At 49.4% G+C, this 12,947-nt stretch overlaps 4 protein-coding genes across 4 annotated transcripts; 2 read left to right on the top strand and 2 right to left on the bottom strand.

Moving 5' to 3' along the window:
• Positions 1 to 713: 713 nt before the first annotated feature.
• FMAN_02724 (uncharacterized protein) lies at positions 714 to 2,805 on the top strand (the record flags this gene model as incomplete). Its single annotated transcript, XM_041820322.1, has 2 exons — positions 714 to 757; positions 813 to 2,805. The coding sequence occupies 2 exons, from the start codon at positions 714 to 716 to the stop codon at positions 2,803 to 2,805; spliced, it is 2,037 nt and encodes a 678-aa protein (XP_041686214.1).
• A 447-nt stretch (positions 2,806 to 3,252) lies between these two features.
• Positions 3,253 to 6,388, bottom strand: FMAN_02723 (uncharacterized protein; the record flags this gene model as incomplete). The annotated part of the gene is made up of 10 exons (XM_041820321.1): positions 3,253 to 3,476; positions 3,522 to 4,159; positions 4,206 to 4,310; positions 4,360 to 4,632; positions 4,684 to 5,252; positions 5,303 to 5,734; positions 5,787 to 5,879; positions 5,955 to 5,989; positions 6,039 to 6,089; positions 6,136 to 6,388. 10 exons carry the CDS (start codon positions 6,386 to 6,388, stop codon positions 3,253 to 3,255), a joined length of 2,673 nt encoding a protein of 890 aa, XP_041686213.1.
• A 1,251-nt stretch (positions 6,389 to 7,639) lies between these two features.
• Positions 7,640 to 8,199, bottom strand: FMAN_16185 (uncharacterized protein; the record flags this gene model as incomplete). The annotated part of the gene is made up of 4 exons (XM_041820320.1): positions 7,640 to 7,779; positions 7,831 to 7,955; positions 8,013 to 8,093; positions 8,183 to 8,199. The coding sequence occupies 4 exons, from the start codon at positions 8,197 to 8,199 to the stop codon at positions 7,640 to 7,642; spliced, it is 363 nt and encodes a 120-aa protein (XP_041686212.1).
• A 1,694-nt stretch (positions 8,200 to 9,893) lies between these two features.
• Positions 9,894 to 11,032, top strand: FMAN_02722 (uncharacterized protein; the record flags this gene model as incomplete). Its single annotated transcript, XM_041820319.1, has 2 exons — positions 9,894 to 10,091; positions 10,145 to 11,032. 2 exons carry the CDS (start codon positions 9,894 to 9,896, stop codon positions 11,030 to 11,032), a joined length of 1,086 nt encoding a protein of 361 aa, XP_041686211.1.
• Between the last annotated feature and the right edge of the window lie 1,915 nt (positions 11,033 to 12,947).

Genomic DNA, 12,947 nt, shown 5'->3' with positions numbered 1-12,947 from the left:
CCACAGTTGATCATGGCATTCTCTTCTACGTATTTGTCTAAGTGAACTGCTGCCGAATACGAATCAGTCTCTAATCAGCAACCACACCTTCTTTTCAAGCTTGTGAAACGTCATATTGTGGTTAGATCATTATGCAATGCATTGTGCAAGGAAAGCTGTGTAATTGATGATTACAACGGGTGTCAGCCTTGCAACCATTCAATTCCAGTTTAACCCTACAACTTGCGACGGGTTTTGGTTGTTTTCTCATGTACGGACCCGGGCTGAGCTGATCCGTGTGGCATGATGCAATAAACGTTCCCCACATTTGCTCATCTCCCGCCCGCATTCGTGTTTGGAGCTTGTGGTGCGGATACAAGCTCAAGCTCAAGCTCACACTCACACTTCTCACCCCTCGTCTCGTTTCCATCCAAACGCGATTCGACGCCCGGTGCCCGCTGCGCAGCCCTGCTCCTAATTCTCCGTCGAGCCCCCGTGACTTGGCGCTCATCACCCGACCGAGAAGCTGCTGGCACCGCCGCTGTCTTCGTTGTCACCCCCGGGTCGTTCGCCGAGCACTCCACCGATTCTTCGGAGCTACCGTCCCGTCTCATTCCGCGTTATCCCCGGTCTATAGTTGCTCTCTGCAACTTCGGCTGCTGCTGACAGATGCCGTGCTTCACACACCAGCCTTGTCGTTACCAGATCTAAGCAAGCTCATCCTTGGTCCTACCATGACGCTTGTCTCCGAGTTCGTCAACCTCAACACCTGGGCCCTGCTACTATTGCCCCTCACCTTACATAATCCGTCAAGTCGCTAACCCTGCTCATAGCCAAGTACGGCGGCTTGATGCCTACCTTGATCGTCTTCCAGTTTTATCCGAAGTTGCTTCAGAGGATGATCAGTCAGAGACCGAAGAGCATGAGTTTGCTGTAGCTGCTGCCTTCTCATCCCCGCGTCTTGATCACTTGCTCCGTACCATTCAGTCATTGAGTACTACATCATCCTCGCAACCGCTTCTGCCGGCATGGCGCATCAGGGATCTTCTCATATCCTCGGATATCCCTGCATCTGCCCACCTCTCAGTGAGAGAGGCACAGCCAGGTGATGAGACTAAAAGCCCTTATGAGAATGAGCTGGAGTGGCTGCTTGTTAGCAAGGCCACCATTCAACTCCATGGCGTTGTTCTCAACACACTCCTGGATCAAATTGTCCCTCTCAACGATGACATATGGTACTGGGACGATGTATTAGGCTCGTATTCCTACAGCAGCCTATATGCTGTCCAGAGTTCGCCTTTGCGTGTCTGGGCATGGTCTCAAGAAGTTTACACTGCAACCAAGTTGCGCGTTCAAGCTGGTTCCCTTCATCATGCCCCAGGTGAACTCGTGGATTCCACGACATCAGGTCTGTCGCAGCAGTGGACGCAGTTTTATGGTATCGTGCATGATAGTATCCGGGAACGATCAATCGCCAACATTCAGCGGAGAGTTTTGTCGCCTGTTGCGTTATCTCGATCCGAAGCACGACGCAAACAGGCACAGCTCAAGAAACTTCGCGAGATAACGGCAAGCGGACTTGGCGTACTGATGGATGAAGGCCTGCAATTCGGCCTCGACGACGATAAGGCTGAGCTTCAGGACCATCACGATCTCAAAGGCGTCGTCGAACGTAGTGTTGCGCTTATCGATATGGTTCTCAAGGAAGTTTCTACTCTGGACGTCAATATTAGCGATTTTGAGGACAAGGTTTTTGCCGGTGTCGAGGAAGATCCCGAGCTTTCTGTTCACATCGAAGACAGCAACACCGCTGATCGTCCAGCCATTCTAGCCCGACGACTGCTCACCATTATCGACAAGTCTCTCCCCGAACATCTTACTGCAATGCACGCCCTGGCCAAGGAAAATGGTCGACCTTCCACTCTAATTCGATACTGGCTCCCTGCGATTGTTGGTCTCCTCTCTTCGACAACTGTCTTGCGTATTCTGGTCAACCGGAAGGCCGATATTATTGAGTGGTTCGTTGGATTTGGTGAAACTGTTCGTGATTTCTGGTTTAACTGGGTCATTGAACCGACGTCAAAGATCATCTCAACCATTCGACACGACAAAACCAGCGAAATCGCCATCATGAGTAGGGATAGTCTTAAGGCGGACCGTGAGAGTCTCGAGCGTATGGTTGTTGACTTTGCCCTCGACAAGCCTCACTTCGCCAATGAAACCGGTAGCACCTTGACTGAGTCTCAAGTTGCTGACATCCGACACAAGGTTGCTGAGGGTGATGTCACTCCAGTGCTCCGAGCGTTCGAGAAGGATTTGCGAAGCCCTTTCATGGGCACTATTCGTGGAGATCTTGTCCGATCACTCCTCATACAGGTTCAAAAGACAAAGGTTGACCTTGAGGTCGCCATGACCGGCATCGACTCTCTTCTCAAGAGCCAGGAACTTGTCTTTGGCTTCGTTGGTCTTACTCCCGGTGTTCTCGTTTCTTATAGCATGTTCCAGTATCTGCGCGGTGTTTTTGGCGGCCGCTCTGGCCAACGCCAAACCCACAAAGCTGGCAAGGCCATTCGTGTTCTCCGCAATGTAGACCGCATCCTCTCCGAGGCCCGACCTACAGAGACCAATCTTCTCTCTTATAAGGACCACGGTCTCTTGCTTTCCGAAGTCCATATTCTGAGAGACCTCGTTGATAAGCTCATGCCCCGTGAGATCGCGAGGGAGTTCCTTGAGGATCTCGATGATTTGTCAAACATGAAGGGTATTCAGCTGCAGACAAGGGCACTGGAGCGTATTCGTTGGGCTTATGCGAGATGGCTTCACTAGGCAAGCCATCAAAGGTGTTCGTCACGGGTCTAACGATAGCATGTATACTAGCCCTTGCTGGGCAGGTAAAATAGCACCAATGTACTTATGCACATAGGTAGATTGCATAAACGAGCCATGATTAGATGCATAAACCTCTTTGTCTGGCGATGGACCTTCTGGAGCTGTCTGTAGTGGTATACTTGCCAAATATCATAGTACCAGGAACGACTCTGCGTCGCCAGCAGCACACAAGCTTGATACCAGCATGTTAGCATCACGAAAGGAGGATCTACAGGTCGATTTTACCTCTTTATTGCAAGGGCTACACCTATTGACATTCTGTTTCTCGCATCTCTGATACTGAGGATACGTGCCCCTTTCCGCACTCTTAATATACTCTGTAAGCCTGGGTATTTCACAACCAGTAACTCCTTGCCAAACCAACGCCTATGCTTATACACACCCTTAGCCAAGCAGCTTGGAAATGTCTGCCGCGCGTGAATTCTCACGCTTTTTGTTTCCCTTTTCTCTGAACGCTTTTGTCACGAGCTCTCGTTTCTCTCCCTGCACATCTAGCACGCGCTCCTCAACTGAACCTTCCATGACGAGTCGGAAGATAGTAGTCTCGCGGGTTTGTCCCAGACGATGGACGCGGTCAATAGCCTGATCCTCGATGGCGGGTGCCCACCCTAAATGTATTAGTATGCTCCAGAAATCTGGTCAATTGTACTTACAGCTGTCAGAGAGGATGACGGTGTCAGCTGCAACAAGGTTAAGACCGACGCTGCAAACAGAAAGACTGGCGAGCATCACTCGTGTCTTGGGGTCGCTATCGAGAGCCTCTATGGCTTTGTCGCGCTTATCAGCTTTCATGCTGCCGTCAATACGCGTGTAGCCTATGTTTTCTTTCTTGAGCTGCGCCTCAACAATATTGAGAAACGAAGTCCATTGAGAAAACACAACCACCTTTGATCCCTCCTTATTCATCGTCGCCTTTAGAATTTGCAACATCGCTTCCGTTTTGGAACTCTGCGAGTCGGCGTCAAAATCACGTGTATCATCGCCGGCGTCTTCGGGCGCTGGCTCAAGAAGACTGTTCTCGTCCAGCTTGTTGCGACACATTGGGCATTTGTGCTGCATTTGGATAGCGCGCAGGATGCAGTTTTTGCAGAAGACGTGTTTGCAAGTCGTGATGACAGGCTCGTTCGGGTTGTCGTAGCAAATGGCGCATTCTTCCTGGCTTTCTATGTATAGGCGGAGAGCTTCTTGGAGAAGACCGCGGTTCTTGGTGTTGAGGGGAACAACCTCATGCTCATCGAGGAGTTTGAGGATATCACTAACACGTTCTCTACAGAGAGTCCAGTGATTGCAGCTAGAAAGCTTTAGTAGAGTCCTGCGACGGTGGGATCTGAACTTACATTTGTCGAAGACGAAGAAGCCGTTCAAGGACGTTCTGGAACCGTCCCTTCTGTCCTGACTGTGAGCCTGCCTGCCACTGCTCGAGCTCACCTCTCGCCTCATCCCTATAATCGTCAGCGCCCATTCCAGAGACCCGGGACTTCACAAACCTACAGCAAAGCATCGTACTTGCGCTTCTCATCCTTGCGGAATGGAATTCTGTGGACATATTCCTTCTTGGCCGGCAATTTGAGATCTACAAATTTCATGTCCTTCCTGCGACGGAGACAAAGGTCATGCATGAAGGCCTGAAGAAGTACTTCGCCATGGCGTTCACCATTGGCCAACTTGCGAGTGATTTGGGCATTGAAGATTTCGGATTCCTCAATACCGCCAGTGATGTGAAGGAACTTGACCAGAGAGTGAAGGTCCTTGACTGAGTTAACGCTATATCGGATCAGCCGCTATTTAATATCATCAAAAAGGAGTAGGACTTACATAGGTGTTCCTGTCAGAACCCAGCGAGACTCTGCGTTAATCTCGCAAGCTGCTAAGGCCACCTTCGTCCTGGAATTTCGGATGGTATGGCCCTCATCAAGAACAACTCGCCGCCACTTAATTTTCGGAGAAGTTATAGCTCTTTGAACGCTTGAGTCTCGCTCCCTGGCAAGTCTTCCATAGCTGGTGATCACAACATCATATCTCTGAAGTTGCAATGGGTGTAATTTATCACCGCCGTGGTAGACGAAGATGCTAGGTTGCTGGTCTCCTTTGACATGGCGCCTGATCTGCTGACTCCAATTGCTCATGACACTGACGGGCGCAACGATGAGGGTTGGACCCTTGCCGCCAGTGAGGATTAAGCTGATGATCTGAAGGGTCTTTCCGAGGCCCATATCATCTGCAAGAATACCGCCGGAAAGGAGTTTTGGAGCCGTGCCTGTGACAAAGCCAGATGCGATGTTGTGGAAACGGTTATTGGATTCATGAAGCCAGAGCTGCACTGGCTCTTTGGAGCCTTTGGAAGGGAGTTGAGGGTTTTCTTTGGAGGCCATCCACGCAAGGCCCTGGATAAGCCGGTCAGTAAAATGCGCTTCCCGCTGAGAAAGGGACAAACCTGTAATTGGTATGGCAGAAGCTGTGCCTTGAGCTGTTCGGGCTGCTCGGCCATTGGCATTTTCGCAAGCTCATCCTCGCCAATAGCAAGCGACTTGATTGCGTCTCCGCCTTTGCGCATCTCAACCGCCTCACTCTTCTGCAGAACGTTGTCCATTGTGATCTCAGGCTTCTGTGGAACAGCAAGGTCTTGGCCAAGACCATGAGTCGAGCTGCCATTCACAAGACCCATTGCTGACTTTCTACGGGGTTCAGCTTCCTTTCTAGTGTTCTTGAGCTCCGTAGCCTTGACAAGCCTGTCCTTCTTGAGCGAATCTTCGATTCTGGAGCGCTCCTCCGGGTCGCTAGGTCCATAGAAGAAGATCTTAACTGGACAGTCATAGAAGCCTTTCTCACCTGTGAGCTGGGCTTCGAGGACCACATCGCCACGATCCTGGTTTCGCGTCAGACATGGCAATGATGAACGGCGCAACGTTTCATCTTACCACATATGGGGCGATCTTCTCAACAACCTTTCGAGGAAGATGGCCGATTTGATCACCGACGACGTTGTCAACGCGAATGGCGTTGGAGTCGTACTGAGATGTCAGACGTCAGTTCCAGGCCATGTCGCAGGAGAGACAAAGAATGAGACCACTTGGAATAGCACGAACCTGGTTGTCGGGTTCTCGCCTGCAAAGAACGTTTTCTATAAACTTGTGAGCCTTTGTCGCGTAACCTGAAGCACGAAAACGTACCACCCGCTGAAGCATATCCTCTGTAGTACCTCACACCAACAACCTTCCCATCTGTTCATGTTAGTGAGATGGATGAAGTGGGATGAAAGTGTCGTACCCAAGGTTCCGTAAAGCTCAAGAGGGGGGCCATCATCATCTTGTGTCAAGTCAAGGTAATCTGGTTCAGCGGTAGATGAGGGCGCAGCTTGCGATGAAGAACTCCCATATACACTTGTTCCACCTTGTCCTGGGGAATGTTGCTGTTGATTGTGGTGACCGCTAGGGGCGGGCCGTTTCTGACGCGTCTCAGACTCATCGTCACCCGTAAGGTCGATGAGGTCGTGCGCGCGTTTGGCAGGCCTTCCTGGCATTTTGACGATGCAAGATTTGTGATACGATGAGAAGCGAAAGAAGCAAGAGAGGCTCTTTTCCTTATGATGATGAGTTTTTAGAAGTGAAACGCTGCCCCTCACGATTTCGTTTCCCTCGCCTTGTATATAATCTCGCGTCACAGAATTAATTGCTTCTTGGAGATGGTGCGGGTCAATCGGATAACCCGGGATGTAAACTCTAAATAGAAGCAGATGGAAATATCCATGTAATGAACAATGCAACCGATATAAAATCGGAACAAGGCTTCTTCCGAGTTGATTTATTCATTGGCTTTTTTGAATTGTATTGTTCTATTGTGATGTGCATGACAAGTCATAGGAAAAGATTTCGAGGTACGCGGGCGACTAACGTGACAGACACCCTTACGTCACTGCCTTGCAGCTGAGACCATTCCAACTCATTGAGTCAATCATGATTGCACAACACAATACAGATCCTCGCAGCCTCGGTGAGATAGAAAACAAGTGCCATTGTTTGCGGTTTTCATCTGATATTTTCAACTTATTGAGAGCCCACCTATTCATTATAAATAAACAGTTATTGTACGTGTTGGGATCTATACCTACAGCAATTGGAACCCAGACAGCAAACAACCCAATTGTAACCCAGACCGCAGTTATCTCGAATTTAATTACGGGAAAAAGTAGGGACGTGGCACAGCCAGTGAACATCCCATGATAGATCCGACTTTCACGGAGAATTATTCACTGCAGTCCTGATTCCCACTCAATCAACGTTGGGAGAATTAGACGGGAGGGCCCGATGCAACCCTTTTCCGGTGGCCCGCTATACTGACCCTGGAAAAGTGTCAGGCACACGAACCATTATGGGCAGACAGAGACTTGGCCTTGCATGGGCATGCTGTTGATGGGCACCAGCAGTTTTTACTTATTTCTGTTAAGCCAGTCCAATCAATGCCACTAACTAAATGTTCTGAATCGCCTTAGTACCCTTGGAGATATACAATGCGAAGTTGGGGCCAAGTTTGGGTCACCACTGTTAGTGAACACGATAGAGAGAATTGCAGCAGCAAAGAGTTTTCATTATCCAAGCTACACAAGTTTTATATGCTAGTCCAGAAAAAAGGAAATCCCATCCGTTTTTGACAGCCCGTCAATTGTTGGGCATTGCTCGGGCGTTCACCATTCTCGTTATATCATCACATGGCCACCAGCCGTATCCTGCGACCAACCACCAAGTACAGTCTCAGTGTTGGAATCCGTCATTGTCTAGTAAAGGCCGACAACGATGTCACCCTTGACGCGGGCAGTCAGGTGAACCTCGGCCTCAAGGTCGAGCTTGATACCCACGAGGAGGGCAGCGGACTTCTGAGCACCGTTCTCGTCTGTGGCACCCTTGAGGAGTTGACCTAAGGCTGTGTGAGCAGGGGAAAATGAAGGCAGGTGAGCAAGTTCCATACCAGCGGGCTGGGAGAGACCAGTGGAGGTGGGCAGAGGAACAACGAATTGCTGCTTCTGGCTGCGGCGACCACCTCGAGCCTGACCATCGGAGTCAGAGTCGGAGGCGTAGGCGGGCTTGGAAAGACTATTAATGGCAAGAAATGTTAGCTATTACTTGAGAACTGATTGATGAGTTGCTTACGCGGTAGAGTTGCGAACAGGAGCAGGAGAAGAGGGAAGGTTGGCAAAGGGAAGCTCAGAAGTGGGAGGGGGAGAAGTGGTGCTAAGTTAGTCAGTGTGAGGACTCCATTGGTGTTGAGATTGAGCCATTGAGGGGAGTGAAGATGATATGAAGCAAAAGGGAATGCTTACGAAGTAGGGGCAGACATTGTGCTGGATTGTGTTGGACAAACTTGTCAAAAGTTGTTGAGTGTTTGGAGTGGTGATCGGAGCTGGGGGCTCAAGTAGATGATTGTTGAATGGTTTGGATGGTGAGTGCTGATGTGAAAAGTTGAGTTGAAGGCGACGGAGAGGCCATCTTATATACACGATTTGGCCTAAGCCAAGGGTGACATTCTTCAATGTGCAAGTCGTGATAGCTGTGTCTTGTCTGTCACAGGGTACCTCACACGCGAAACATCCCGACGAACGACGAGAAGGTCGACCGGGCCTGGCAAGCAGATCCTGGCAACTCAAATGGGCTTGCTGATGAGCTGTCATCCCGTACATGCTGTCTCACACTGATGCACGCTATAGCTGCCTACCTAGGTTCTAGGTTGACGAGTATATCTGCGTTGCGGTGGATATTGACATTTTCTGGGGGTGTCGTGCCCCACGACGCATACAAGGTGGTCCCGGGGGGAAGCTTTCAGCCGCAGATCTTCAGATTCGAGAACGTCTGGGTTTCTAGGGGCCTTTGCAGCTGTTACGGGTATTGAGATCCGGTATGGAGAATGGGCTGAGATGGAAGTGTCACGGTTACAGACCGGGGTTACTTTTGTGCTGTAGAAACGAGAGAGGGGCTATGGAGTGACACGTATCGTATCCCGCGATATCGTCCGATGTTGGTAGGTGCTCTGGCGGCGCTAGTTACAGATGTTGTCCTGGGGAAACAAGGAGAACGGGAGTTCTTGATTGTGGGCAGACTGTACTGAGATGGCGAAGATACAGATGGCCATTGGGCCAATTGATTCTGTCAAGACAACGTATTCACTCCAGCAATCGTAGAGTATACTGGATTGACTGTTTTATCAAGAAAATACGTTGAATTAACGTCAAATAACCTCAATTCGTTGAAACACAACGTTTCTTCAAAAGGGTGGCAGAGTCTCTAGCCCATCAACAAGGGTCCTTCAGCAACCCTCCAGCTAAGCATTTAAGCCTCTAAGAACGGGGTTTAAAACGGGGGTGGCTTACGGGAAGTCAGGGATATCCGTGCTTGAGTTATGTTTCGCATCATGCCCCTCTGTCCAATCTCGATCATACATACAGGGATCAGGTCCCCTTCGATTAACTTTGTTTTTTCAACACTGTAGCACTCGGATCGAAGGATGGCATGATTCTGTCGGGAAACACCGGCAGTCCGACATGTCCAACACGCATCATCCTGGTTTATACAACCGCTGTGCGTTTTTGAAATTTCTTGGCTGGGGGTGTCTCTTCAGCTGATTACAACAATCAGCTAAGGTACAATGTGATAATACCTGATATATAGCTTGCCACTTTGTATAATCTCGCTCAGAGATTACTGTGAACACCCTGGAGTAACACACCCCTTCTTCTGTGCGTGTCTCGCATTCAACCCATCCCAATAACTTTTCAGAATATTCCCTGTTTTGTTTACTATTATTTTTTGCCGCCGTGAATATCGCCACTTGTCCGACGACGTTCAATGTCGTCCCCGTCCCCAGACGTTGACTCTGCATCCTCATCTCCCAACGTTGATTCCTCCTCACAATCCCAACAAGACTCGACCCAAAGCACACTCCAGCAACTCTTCGGCGGCTTGTGCAAGCAGAAGCTCTTAGAAGAGGTTGATAAGCTCAAGGAAGCTGTTCAGAAAGACGACCCGCAGAAAGTCATCATGTCTTTACCCATGCTTCTAGCTCTGACTGTCTGCCCAGCTATGCTGGGTACGCAAGAAGCTATCAGACAGTCTCAGGCAAAGACGAAGCGTGAAGAACACCGTGGCCGACGCTGCAACTTAGTTGTCTCTTGTGTCAAGCCGAGTATCAGATCTCGAGATATCAACAACAAACTTGTTGTCTTGAAAGATTCAAAGGTCAGTCCTTGTGCTTTTAAAGCCATACAGTATGATAGTTAACATCAGAGCAGCTTTATATCGCCAATGAGCACCCACTATACAACCATGATCCTAAAAACAATGTCAGCAAAGGCTACGCCTTTTCAGGATACTTCCTCCCCTTCCCAGACACAGAGTACGAGGGTCTCGTCACTACCATTAGTGATGACCCTCCGTTCTTGAACTGGATCTACATTGACAAGAAGACATATGAAGTCAAGTACGGTGTTCGTGCCGATACAGAGGGTCACATCACTGGTCCATTTGACTGCACCAAGCAAGACCGTCGCATGACTTGTGAGGGCTGGGAGGGCTTCTGCGCTGTCGAAGAACTCCCCGGCATCTGGGCACTGTACTATGACCGCGACGATGATGGCCTCAAGTCAAAGGTCGCCATGGGCACTCGCGTACTAGAAGTAGAGCTCACCAGGCGAGAGAAGAAGGAGCCCAAGCCTGTAGGAGATCCTGAACAGCCCATGACCATGGATGAGAAGATGAAGCAGCACAAAGAGCAAACCGCCAAAGACGAAGCCGAACGTGCTGCCTTTGTCGCAACTGGCCGTCATCCAGGCGCTGAGCCACCTTCCCCAGCTTATAAGCCTGACCAGAAGAAGAACGGGCTCTTGGACCCAGACTCCAAGGAAGCTAAGCGCCAGCGTATCGCCGATGCCCTGAGCCGCCTGAATATTGATAGCCCCACCAAGAGTGAAGGAGGGTCAGATGGAAGTATCTTGACGAGCCTGAGCCAGGACTTCTCAATCTTCTCAATGGCCAAGAAGTTGACTGGGGACGAGGGTGGTACAGTGGCTAGTTCAGTTTGGGAGCCAGAGAAAGAGAAGGACAAGAACCACAAGAAAAACGATTCTACGAGTGAGGCGGGATCGTATAGGAAGCCTACTGTTGAAGATGCTACGTCATAGAATATTTGGTTCGGTAGGGTTTACCTTGTTGCTTTCACATTCGTTTGGTCATTGGCGTTTAGGATCAATGATATTACGGGGAAAGGAACTATCATGTACACTGGATCTAGTCGAGGACTTTCGGTTACTCTTATGGCCAATATTAGGGCATGTACTGTAATGATAGTGTTAAATTGATTTGAGTTATCCGATAACCTTCTCCATGTTTCGAGTGTCTAATCAACCATCAAGTGACGCCCCCAACCGTGAAACTTACTCTCAATTCATCTCATAACCTAATTGATACCCTTCAAAAGCTAATTGATCACAATACCTACCACAAAACGTCACCGATGAGGTGTCTAGCATAAGGACCATGCATCCGGTTTCTATCCGGTCCCCCCCAGAACCGCCACAACCGCCCCGGGAACAAGGACCAGATTTAATGCATAATTCTGCAAGGACAGGTATTCGTTGCCATGCGCCATTGAGAAAAAGTCCGGGGGCGCATGCATGCTGCAGGAGGAGTTGCAGCATCAGTTTCGCAAGCCTCACTCTCTGTCAGATCATGTGTATCACGGAGAGGTTTGGAAATGCTTTACCGAGCCGAAGGATTTGATGAGGATTTGAAAACATCGGGATTTCTTCCATTGTTTAGAAATTGGGAAAACATATGATGATATACTAGAATCTTTCGATTTTCTGTGACTATGTTTCAGACTAAACCTCACGCGACAAAACATGTCTCGCAGATCGGTAACGAAGTGTTTCTTCCACGACCCCTTAGAATCCCGCTACGACTTTGAAATCTGACAACGAAGGGTAGATCATGTAACCCTCCAACTTCTCGAGCAAGGTGTCGCCATTGGATGTTGAGATTTCTTCCCCAGACGGTGAAGCAGGGGTGAAGCAAGTGCAGGGACTAGGATCTGAAGAGATCTATCGGAATGGATTTGGAAATGATGTGCTGCTGCGCGCATATCCGGTGCGTGTTTGCGCTGGCAGGTTTGATTCCAGAATGAATCTCGGACGGGCGGTTATGCGTGACATCTGAAAGTGAGACATTTGTCCTCGAACCCGATATATTCCGCCACGAGAGTGGATTTCAAGAGGATGGGCCTGACTGATATCTCAGCGCTCAACATCAAAAAGAAAAGAAAGGCGGTGTTTTCCTGCCTACGGGTGGATACAGTCTTGCTCGTGATCTATTTGAAGTTACAGCTTCATCCACTCTCTCAGCCCCAGCTGAACCTTGTCGGCGTGTATCTCTTACCCGCCTCGATTTGTCAACTTGCACTCGATCAGATGTCGCCCATCTCATCCCGCACCCGCAGAGCCGCTCTGACATGCATATTAATATCCCGCCTCGGAGCCGGAGACAGGTCCTTTTGACATGCAGCAGCGGAGATGAGCTGGGCGTTTGTCCAAGACATGGGCAATCTCCCCCCTTCTCCCTCCACTTGCCAGCCCGTCATTGGAAAATACATGGAGTAGATGCGTGCTTTCTGCATCAATGGCCATCATGAGTCCTTATTGTTTCGATATTCAGCTGCTAGATACTTAGAACGTGATACTGGTTCAAGGGTTGGTTCGCCGAAATCAACAAAAGCAAACATGAAGTAGCATTTCGTATTCAGCTTCGGCATGTATATCTGATCCACACTTCGTTGGCATTAAACTCCACATGCCAACCCTGTCTGCATATTGTATCAATACCAACCTCTTTTATTAATGCCCACTAGGAATTCTACCTCGGTTATTGGTGCGCCATTCATCTTTGGCTGTCACAGGTCTAAACGCCCAACTACTGACACTTTGAGGATTGGATATATGCGCCGTGACTCGAAACCTTTCATGACGCTAATGCCTCTCTAAGAAGCGCTAGCTCCTCACTTGTGTGACTACAAGTCATTATCCATGAATTTTGCATACGTCG

This window comes from Fusarium mangiferae (genome assembly GCF_900044065.1).
Source record: "Fusarium mangiferae strain MRC7560 genome assembly, contig: FMAN_scaffold010, whole genome shotgun sequence".
NCBI classification, from domain to species: domain Eukaryota; kingdom Fungi; phylum Ascomycota; class Sordariomycetes; order Hypocreales; family Nectriaceae; genus Fusarium; species Fusarium mangiferae.
This window is presented reverse-complemented; position numbering and strand designations above follow the sequence as displayed.